Below are 11,413 nucleotides of genomic sequence, written 5' to 3' on the forward strand. Positions count from 1 at the left end.
GTTGTAGCTGATAGTGGAACAGAGCTTACAGGTCCCTCCTCTTCTGCAGACAAAGGTGTTATATCAATCTTGATTGTTAATACCACCACCAAGTTTTCTCTCAAAGTGGTGAGAAACTGTGCAGGGAAACAACTCCCCTGTCACACTGGTGCATCTGCCATTAAATGTGCCTCTGCAGTGCACCTTTGCGACTGAGGAAAATAAGAAATGCTGATCATATTGATCAAGGTCTCAGTTATGGTTCTCTGTCAGACATCCTGATTCCATGGTCAGAAAGTCTCTTACATGCATTCCCAGCACGCCTCTGATTTTTTCAGGTGCTTTACAGGGTGAAACAGGACTTGGTCTGCATGGTCCGACTGGCCCCCATGTGCCTCAGTTTGGTTCTAGTACTTTCTGCCTAGTGTCCATGAGGGGACCAGTGTCTCTGTTTTTGGTCCTGAACTGGCTTACCCAGGACCAAAGGACCTGGCACCTGAGCCAGCTGACCCAAGGACAGCACTGTACCCAGATCTGTACTCCCATAATCTCAAAGTCTGGGTACTGGATGGCTCTTGCAGGTATAGCAAGAACATTCTGCTGAAGTTAAACAGATATGTATGCAGCAGGAAGGATCAATTAGACATATATACTTGGTGATGTAGATCAGATTTTCTGGCTGATAGGCCACTGAAAAATCTCTTTTTGTACCTGCGCAACAGAGGTCTTTCTATAAAATAAAGCAGCTGAAAATCTTTGAGTTTCTGCATGCATTGAGAATCCTTCAGCCTCTTACAGCTTCTTTGCATATGGATTGCTGCTGTGCCAGCCTAGAAGAACAAAAAAGTACCTAAGAGCCACAGACAATTGACTGGAGAAAGTAATAATTATGTCTTCATAAGAGGACTTGAACTATTCATAGTAAATAAAGCATAGAATTACATATTGAACAATACATATAAACCAAACAAAACACTGAATAGTTGCTAATTAAGCATCATTCATTCTATATAGTGAATAAAGTAGAGGTATCTGGAAAAAAAAGATTTATTTACATATTTAAAAACAGGCCTAATTCATACACACATTCAAATTCAAGTTATAAAAGCTACCTTCAGTTGGTATTACCCAACTAACGAGCACTCAGCTTTGAAATCTTTATTCCCCAATGTCCATATTGTTTTGGTGTATGATTATTCTATCTATATAAATGAGTTTATTAACCCCACTTCAAAACTAATTTATTACAGTGCTTCTCTTGTCACACAGAGGCCAGGTAGGGTGACGGGAAGCAGCAAGTTCCTACCTCCTTGCACAGGAGCCAGGCAGGGAAATGGGAGCACTTACCTCCTTGCCCAGGGTCCAGGTGGGGAGAAGTGAGCATTTACCACCTTGCATAGGGGCTGAGCAGGGACAAGGGATCATCCCTCCTCCTACCCAGTGGTATCCTTAAAAGGATCTCACAGCATCCCAATTGATCTCTGAAAAGGAAAAATTATCATGCAATTATTATAGCTGTGATGTTTTTAAAAAATGTTAATTCATATTACTGTAATTACCCAAATCCAAGACAACTTCATATTTAAGATAACTCCCCAATAATTAGATTCTCTACATGGAAAATGTATACATTTATTGTAATTTTCTCTGTATAGAATCTAATTATTTCTCTGTGCAGCGCTGCAGCAGGGAAAACTGTGTCAGGGAAGCAGGTGGCGGGGGAGTCGAAAAGGCTGATCCTTGCCTCTTGCTCCCTGCCACCCCGCTGCCTACACATTCCTCTTTTCTCCTTGCCCCCAACGCCAGTCCTGCCTGGTGCCTCCACTCCTGCACCCTCCCCTCCCCTGAAATGTCCCTTTATGCCCTGTGCCAGAGTGACCATGTGCTCCATGCCCCAGGCTGCAGCCAGACCTGAAGCTGCAACTGATAATAAGTGGTAGGGCAAAGCTAACAGAAGAGGCAAGTTGGGGGAACAGAGGCTGGGGGGGAAGCTGTGGCTCTGACTTTGACCCTAAGCCCAAGTTGGGGCTGGAGTAACAGCAGCTGCCTGCTCCTACCTTTCATTCAAATACAAGAAGAAAGGCTTTTTCCCCTACATTGAATGGGGGAAAACTTTGTTTTGAATTTAAATAAATAGAGTTATGCCATTTTATAATTAACAATAAATACATGAATGTTAGACTGGCTAGCTAGCTGTAGTCCATTAGAAAGCAATAATCAGTAACAGTAATAACCCATCTCTTAAATCCTGTATGTTATAACCCATGCCTCTTAAACTATAACAAAGAGATCAAAAACAGCTTGTTTTAATTTTTTGAATGGTTGATTTTAGAAAATATCTGTTTTTTTTTAATTTAGGCAAAAGATCTTATAGAGAAATTTTTTAAAGAACAAGTGGAAGTGCTGGGAAAACGTTCTAATCCATTGCCTGAAATATACTACATCGAAGGTACCCTACACATTGTGTGGGTTAATCACTGCCGCCCAGGATTTGGAATGAACTCTCTGATACATCCAGATTGTCCTGATTGTTGTGGTATGTAATGAATTTACAAATCATACAGATTGCTCAACAACTCAAGATTACTTTTATTTAATTGAGCCTCATGCATAATTGAATGTTTAGTTAATCATATCACTTTGCCCTGGGAACCTGTTATGTTTTTCCAGGTAACCAAAGTTGAACTGGATTGGTTTTTTGGTAGCTTTGTAAGAAGCATCTTTGTGTTCTCAAGAGTAATACTTGTCATTTAAGACGTGATCCAAATTAAAGTAATTGGGATTTGAGTTATGCCCTTAGATAGCACTCTTTATTTTGAATTAGCACAGAAGCTGTGATCCAACAAAGGGTTAAGACTTCACTGTCCTGCTGGAGGAAGTGGCATAATAGAGTTAGTACCCAGGGCAAACACTGTTGGAGAGTAAGGGGTGCGGGGGGTGCACCACCCTTACTCATGCTGGCATTCCTATGCAGTCCTGGCTGAGCTGCTGCTGCCACCATGCTTGCTCTGCCCACGTTGGCTGGTGCTCTTACAACAGCAGCAGCCAGGAGCTGTTTTGGAGGGACTTCACGGAAGTTGGGGGCAATTCTACTAACTTGATGCTTGGGGCAGATGTCCTTCCTGCCCACCTTTAGTTACACTACTGTTTGGAGGTGCCACCTCAGATGAGACAAATGAAATGGGTCCGATTTTTTAATATGAAAATGCACCTTTATAAATGCAGAAATAGTAACGTTATGTCCCAGTCTGATTACAAGTTAGTAATTACATGTGGCTTAGTGGAATTTCTACTGCAGTTGAATTATTTCACACACATTTCACTGTTCCAAGTAGCATGCAGTGTCACTAAGCACTTTAGATAGTTGCCTACTTCACCCTACTGGTAGCTGAAATGTAAGTTGTGGAAGAAATGATCTTGATGTATGGCTTGCATATTGCACATTAAATTTATGAAGCACTTTGTGATGCAACAGAATGTAAGGCATTGTAGAAACAGAATATCTTTATCATTAACATTGATCATTAGTTGGGGATGGTCCTGCTTTAAGCAGAGACTTGGACTAGATGACCTCCTGAGGTCCCTTCCAACCCTAATTTTCTGCGATTACAGCGAGGTTTTCTGGGGAAACGGATGCTTTATGAAGTCCATGTGTAAAAGCCATTGGAAGAAGACAGCAAAAATAGTGCAAAAATTGAGGAAATATTTATGGGGAATATTTAAAAACTATAAAAGAGAAATTAGAAGGAGAGAAATACAGGCTGGAAAACTCAAATGCAGAAACCCCCACATGCCTTCCAGCATAGAGGATGAATGTATATTGTGACAGGGTGACTGAAACACCCTGTCAATGGAACAATGACTTACCCGGAGAGGCAGGGAAAATCATGGCGAGCCTGGGCGGGAGAAACGCTGCACTCTGAGGAATTAAAGGTACTAGCTAGGGCTGCAGCAGATCAAAGGCTGCTGTGGCAAACCAAGCTGCCAGGGGCTTGAGCCCGGGAGAAGGAGAATGGCGTGGACAAAAGAAGAAAGAAAAACTGCTTCAGAGGAGGAGAGAGAAAACAGCTGGGTCAGGCAAGAAGCGAATGGGAGGCTGCCATGGTGGACCCAGTTGGGGAAGAGGGAAATTTAAGGGATGCTCAGAGGGCGTTTTGGGGGCAGCAGGAGAGAAGAAAAGAAAAGGAGAGAATGCAGGGGAGACTGGAATAGAGGACCGACCCTGGAACTCAGAGGAAAACCCCTATTCCTCAATTTACCTGGAGGGATCCAGTGAAGAGACTGCTCAGCAGGGGAAAGGCAATGCAGGAACGGAGGGAACTGCTCAGCTGGTGAGTCTTGCCCCGGGGGGTGGAGTTAACCACTCTGGGAACCTTGAAGAAAGCAAAGACACCGACGAGATTACTCCCCATGGGGGAGTGAGTCCGTCCTGACTCTGAATGTAAGGGTGGGACTGGAAGCAAGGGTGGCTGGCTTGAGGCCTGTGCAGGGAAGAATGGGGCAAGCAACTGAAAGAAGAGGGAGATTCCTATCAGTGGTACTGAAGACCGAGACTGGAGTACCAACATCAGAGGCCAGTACCAATGCACCCGAAACATCTGGAGTGGTTAGGGCAGGGTATGGGGATGGTGGAGCCCTGTGAAGACCAGCCAGTGCCATAAGTCCCTAACTAATGCTTTGTTTCCCCAAGAGTGTTTCAGCTTCTATCTCCTGTAACACCAAAGGGTGGCAGGGATTTTTCGAAAGACAAAACACTACCATTATAGGGAGATGACTTGGTTCCAGGTGGCACGCCAGTGACCTCCTACATATACAAAAACTACTGGCAAGATACAAATAGAATATGAACAAGAAAGGAGCTATTCTGTAATATACTGGCATGGAAAGAGTTGGACAAATCCTTTTCACTTTTCTTATGCAAGTCATGGCTTTGACAGTGAAATTACTTACATAACTGAAGCGACTAAAATTTGGATTATTGTTTTTAAAAGCTACTTTTGACTCCTTGGAAAGAGAGTTCATTTTTTATAATTGTGATAAAAGTCAAATGATCTCAACTCAGCATTGCAGCTGAGAACTTACTAAAGTGTTACCATATAGAAGCATGAAGAGGAAGTAAGTCTTTTTCAATAGATGAAGTTTTCTGCAGAGCTGGAAATTGGGGCTGCCTGTACACGAGCATGGGGGCTGCTCTGACGCACTGTAATTACAGCACATTGGAGTAGATTTGATTAATTGAGATGCCTTTGCATCTCATGTATCAGCATCCCCACAATACAAAATAGTGGTAGAGGCACTTGAATTAAAACTGGTCAAACAAACTTTAGTTCAAGTGTCCCTGCTGCCATTTTGAAGCACAGGGATTCTGATACACAAGATGCTGTGATGCTTTCTTGGAGCCACTCTAATTAAAGCATGCCCCAGCCCCGCCCCCCCACCCCCAGAGCACATGTAAAAGTGCCCTGGGAGAAAAGAACAATGGATTCCATCCAAAAGCTATCTAGACACTTAAAGTGCTGTAAAAAAGAAAATGCAGGAGAATAGAAGTAGGCAGTATAATAAAACAAAAGTTGCAGACTGCAGCATATTTGAATCTTCAATTTTCCATGTGCTCTGATTATGAAAAAGAACTTGTACCATGCAAGATAATTTCTTTTAGAGGTATGTAGTGAAACATTTGGAAGTTTTAGATATATCTATTTACATAATCTCAAGGAAAATTACATTAAAATCACTGTAGGGAGTACAACTCTTCTTAGGAAGCTTTATAATATAGAAGTTTCTAGTTTTATCGTGAACTCACCTCCTTTATCCTATGCAGAGGCCAGCTACCATAAATGCAGTTGTTCCAGACAAGGCTTCTCAGCTAAGATGCTAAAAGATTATTATAGTATGAAAATTAAAATGTAAAACACCAGCTTTTTTTCTTAGAATAAATTAGTAGTTCTACATGTTAGAATTTTTTGAGGAAAACACTGTAGGTAAATTAAAGATACCTGGAGCTTGGATTCTGAGTTCACCACACATTTTCATTCCCATCAGCTCAACAAATTTCCTTAAGCAAATGCTATTTTCTAATCTCCTATGATAGGTATGCAACCCTGAATAGAAATACTAGTTTTTTCTAAAGTGCTGGCAACATTTTTCCTTCTTACCCTTATACATGTCGGTCCCTGTTTTTATTCCACTCACAGATTTGAAGATGGATTCCTTCCCAGAACCAAGTCCTCACATCAGCTCCTTCCTCTTATTCCACTTCTTTTGGGTGGGTGGGTAAAGTTTAACAGTTTCTTTTAATTTAACTTCCTCCTTTTTCTTGCTGTGGCAAGCAGAACTATTACATGACCATAGTATCAATATGCAACAGCCCCATTTATCTCAGTCATACTATAACCATATGGTATTAAATAAAGATGACGCTTATTCTCTCTGTCCCTGGATTCCTTTCAGAAGTCTGTCCTCCTATTCAGCGACCTCTCCCGCCACACATCCCAACACATTCTTTTACTTCCTCCCACTCATAGCTGTTATTTTTAAGTGGGTTCTCATTCTTTGATCACAATGCTTGATGTCCTTGGACATCCTTCTGGAAATGTGCTCAGATCTATAGATACTTTTTTAGCTTCATTTCCCAAGTTCGTGAACAAAGTGTACTTATTTAAATGTGTGTACATTGTTTGGGAATTTGAACAACGAGGTTAAAATATTAGGACTTGCATACTTGGTCATGCAGCTATGGAAGCTTTTTGTTTAGTAGATCACTATTCAATAGTGTGTACATGTTTCTCAGACTATACATTCTGTAGGATATAAGACAGAAAGAGACCTCTAAGGTGGTTGAATGCAGTAGGAAACAGCTTTTTTGCTCCTGCTCTTTCTGTTATAAATGTGGTCCAGAACCTTCCACCTCTGGTAGCAAAAAACCTTCTAATTTCTAACTTAAATCTTCTCAATTATTTGTGTCTATAGTTTATACCCATTTGTTTTTGTGACAGCCTTGTCTGTTAGTTAAAATACCAGTTTTCTGTCTGTGGTGTTTACCCATCCAGTATATTTCTAGAGAACAGTCTTATTTCCATTCAGCCTCAGTTTTGCTGAGCTAAACAATTCAGGCTCCTTCAGTTAGCTTTCATAAGATAGGCTCTCTATCCCCTGCTCATCTTAGCAGTCTTTTGCTATGTGTGCCCAACAATTCTGCATTTAAGCATCCCCTTTCAGGGCATGTATACACATACATTTTTGTCCCACGATGCCCTGGAGATCTGCCACTTCGGAGCGGATTCAATTAATCAAGTCTTCTCTGCACATGAGCTGATGTGAACTGTGCTGTGCCATATGCAGTTGTATAAGTGGTGAAATGCATGTCAGCGTGCAGAAAATGGTGGCGGTATGCTTTTGAACTAAAGCACCTTCTATGTGTTTTAGGTCAAAAGTGCATTGTTGCCATTTTCTCAGTACTGATGCACATTTCGCCGCTTATGCAACTGTAAGCGTTGCAGCACCAGGTGTTTTTAAAAGCGCCCTGCGCTCCAGCACGTACATGTGTAAAAGTGCCCTTAGATTCCTTGCCATTATAAGAATAGAACTTTTTGACCCAAAGTAAACCAATTCCTTCTGATCCAATACAAACCTGTCATGATGTACATTACCCCATCACTTCGATCTTTCTCTTCCCCTGAAAGTTCAAGTCCTGATTGTTATTCCTCTTTTTTTGTTATTACCATAATATTCCACTCTATGTCCCTCACTAGTAATTCTAGTCCTTCCATTTTGCTACCTTAGTACTAAAAGTACCAATAACATAATACAAACAATTCCATCTCTCTCTGACCCATTAAAATTGTTAAACCAGATTCTTTATAGGCCATCCTTCCACCAACTGTAACCCCTGCCTGCCTGTAAATATCATCAGTACTACTTCCTTTTACCTTTCTATCCATACTCTTGTTGTCTGCTATTCCAAAATATGTCTTCGTTTGTAAGCTTTTCCTTCGTCCATGTATTAAAACCAGATCTCATAACCTTAAAATTGTTAGGCTCTTGCAATTTGCAGCTCTCAGTCCTAGTTTAAAATGTATCAATTGTGTCAGTCATGATCCCAGAATGTTAGAATCCCAGCATGCAGATAGACAACATTCATCAAGGAGAGTCAGTTTTTTTGGAAAATGCCTTCCAAACAATAGCTGTACATGTCAAACTTATTTTTCTACTCATCATGTCGATTCCAAAGCCACATGGATAGGCAAGTAGATCTTACTTTATGGTCCTGTGAAAGCAATCATTTGAAGAGAAAATGTTACTGCTATTCATATCTATATATTTAATCTATAATCTGTACATATATTAGAGATGCACTTAATCTCATATATATCAACATAACCACCTTGAACATGTAGGTTTGTTATTTTTAGTATAAAAATCCTAGAAATACATTTCAGATGATTTAGTCTTCATTTTAGAATTTCCCCTTCTTTGTAAAATGCTCAGTATGATATTAGAGGTGCACTGATACATCGGTCCGATATCAAATCAGGGCCAATATGAAGAAAATTGGCTGCATCAGAAATGGGACTGAAGCGGCCAATAATTTTGTTGAGAAATGCCTGTGCATGTGCGCAGCTGCAGCGCAGCACACAGGCAGCGAGGAGCAGAGCCCAGCAGCATGCAGCTGGTAAGTCTGTTGGGGTGGAAGGAGAGCAGGGAGGGAAGGGGCATTGGGGTGGGGTATCAACACCCCCTGCAGTGAGGGAGGGAAGGGGCAGAGGCAGGCGCTGCCTAGCCAGGGTGGGGTGGGTACAGGACAGAGCTACTGTTCTCTGGGGACGGGGGGCAGCTCATGCCACTGTGTGCACCCTGGGAGCAGGGCTACAGCAAAATTTGGGGTGGCTGCAGCCCCCTCCGTAGCCCCCATCCCAGTGCTGCCACTATCTGCCCTGAGCCCAGCCCCTGCTGAGACGAGCCTGGCACAGCCCTGGCTACAGGCCGCAGCTGCAGCCCACCTGCCCTGCCCTGCCCTGTGCCCTCCCAGGGTACACCCCCCCCCAACTCCTCCGGACGAGCCGCAGCTCCATCTGGCACCCCGTCCCACCCCAGGTGGGCAACACCTGCCCCTGCCCCCTCCCTCACATCAGGGGGCACTGTTCTGCCTCCCCTCCCCCTATGGCCTCTCTCTTCCCCCTCCCCTTCCACCACAAACAGACTTACCAGCTGCATACAGCTGTATCAGAAATCGGACTGATATCGGCTGATATGTTTCCTTAAATATCGGCTATCAGTATCAGCCCCCAAAAACTCTATTGGTGCACCCCTATATGATATATAAAAAGATAGAATATATCTGTCTCTGGCCATATGCAGATGTTCAGATAAAGGCACGATGGAATCTGATCTGCAATCTCAACAATTGCATCTCCTATCATATTACACATACATGGCAAGAAGCCTGACTGAAAGATTGGGGATCAGATCCCAATTATGCCTGGGATCATAAGCCTGGCTTCCCTTGCACCAGCAAGTATCAGGCTAGGTACCCTGTGTGCCCGTAGCTTGACATGCCACTCGGATAATCTGCTGTCCTATTCACAAGAACGTATTGGGAGCCCTTCAAGACTCCAGTATGTTCCTGTGACTGGGAGCACCAGTCAGCTAACCGGCACTGGCTGCATATTCAATTTCAGGCATGATGGGGACCAGCCACAAAGTTATTACACAAAATTATTTCCCTGTTTTATCATGCCATTAATTGTATGAACATATGGCCAGGTTAATACATGATTCGATTAATGGTTAATCACATCTTAAGTGTAACATCTGCCAGGGGCCTAAATTTAAATAAAATACCATTGGTGCAGTGAACGTGTTAACTGAACTTAAATGGCAGGACAAGATGAACTATGCCATTTCCGCATTAAATATAAAAGACTTTTTTCCTTAGTTTTAGAAACATTCCTACAATGTTTTATTTTAACTCAGGAGTTCATATACAGCTCTAAGTGCTCAAATTACTCTTTTCTTGAGGCTCTAACTATTTCTGACAACTTGATTTCATCTTCTGGGTTATCAGGTAACCCATAAAGGTAATTAGAAACCCATTTTTGATATATACAGTAGTCTATTGGCCCTGTTTTTTCTCCTGTTCAGTTTAGTTCCTATGTACTAGACACACACAAATTGCAGCTAAAATAAGTTCATTTTCTTCAGTTCTCTCAGAAAGTCAAGTGAATTGTTTTTATTTTAAAAAATTATATTTTTTGGAGCATAATAATTTGAAGGAAAGAAAATGTATTACTTCACAGGTATTACACTTGCCCTAAAATTGGAGCAGAACAGCAAGCGTCAGGTAGCTTTTAGGATGCAGTAAAGTTTGTGAAGTGTGAAATGGCAAGCGAGATATCACATAAAATATATGAGGTAGAGTATTTTGAGGTGATGGTTATACTTGTAGGGTGAAGGTACACTGATGTGAGTTTATGCTCAGTAAGTAAGATTGAGACAAGTTATGTTTACTGATGTTTACTGACTGAGAAAATAAACTTCTATTTACTTTCTCTTGGTAGCTGGCTAAGCAAGTACCAGGTCACTTAATATTTCTTTCTTGTTTCATGCCTTCCCCTAGATGGCAGACGCAGATTGTGTTATTCAAACATAATATTTTTATCCTGTTATTATAGCTCTCTCCCCTGTTCCAGTCCAAGTAGATGAAAATTCCCATGAACTTCACTAGGAACAAATCTGCTTGTGGCATTTACTAACTAGAGCACAGTTACTCTTCTGAAGAAGTGACACATGCTAGGAAATACAAGGATACGGAGGTTAAGAATTGCCACCTTCATATATATAAAAGCTTCCTCTGGGCAAGCCATTTTGGTGTAGGGAAATAATGGATTCTTAGTTTCTGACATGTCACATTCAGATATTCTCCTCTGTTTTCTTCAGAAGTGGGAGCAAAATTGCAGCTGCCTCTACAGGCAGAGAGTGGCTCCTCTTATCAGTTATTAGAGGTGTACTGATACATTGGTCCATAACATACTGGCACTGATAAAAGGAAAATTGACATTATCAGCAATTGTCTTTTTCTGGCTGATGTGGCTGATAAATGTTGCCAAAAAATGCTACGTGCCTCCACAGTTGCAGTGCAGTACACAGGCGGCCAGGAGTGCAGCCCGACAGCATGCATCTGGCTGGTAAGTCTGTTGTGTGGGAAGGGGTGTGGGGGTGGGGGCAGGCCAAAGCTCCCAAGGTGAGGGAGGGAGTGGGGCTGGCACTGCGGCTGGGGTAGGCACTGCCCAACCCTGGTGCAGCATGGGATGGAGCCATGGGGAGAGGGGAGGGGAGTGGCTCCCGCTGCTGTGTACACCCTGGGAGGGCATGTGCCCCTTGGATCTGTGCGCAGTGAGGGCAGGCTGCCACTGTGGGCTGGGGGCAGCACCAGGCT

The 11,413-nt window shown here is 42.5% G+C and overlaps 1 protein-coding gene across 6 annotated transcripts in view; it reads left to right on the forward strand.

Annotated features, from left to right (window-relative positions):
- Nucleotides 1-11,413, forward strand: part of ZPBP (zona pellucida binding protein) — a 58,171-nt gene that overhangs the window by 42,415 nt on the left and 4,343 nt on the right. For 5 of the 6 annotated variants that reach the window (XM_019520882.1, XM_019520849.1, XM_019520874.1 and 2 more), the window contains one exon: nucleotides 2,338-2,515. The exons of the other annotated variant lie outside the window; for it this stretch is intronic. In XM_019520882.1, the coding sequence (XP_019376427.1) occupies nucleotides 2,338-2,515 (178 nt within the window). The remainder of the gene's footprint in view (nucleotides 1-2,337; nucleotides 2,516-11,413) is intronic. 6 annotated transcript variants of the gene reach the window in all.

This window comes from Gavialis gangeticus, unplaced genomic scaffold, assembly GCF_001723915.1.
Source record: "Gavialis gangeticus isolate Ggan-Ray unplaced genomic scaffold, GavGan_comp1, whole genome shotgun sequence".
NCBI classification, from domain to species: domain Eukaryota; kingdom Metazoa; phylum Chordata; order Crocodylia; family Gavialidae; genus Gavialis; species Gavialis gangeticus.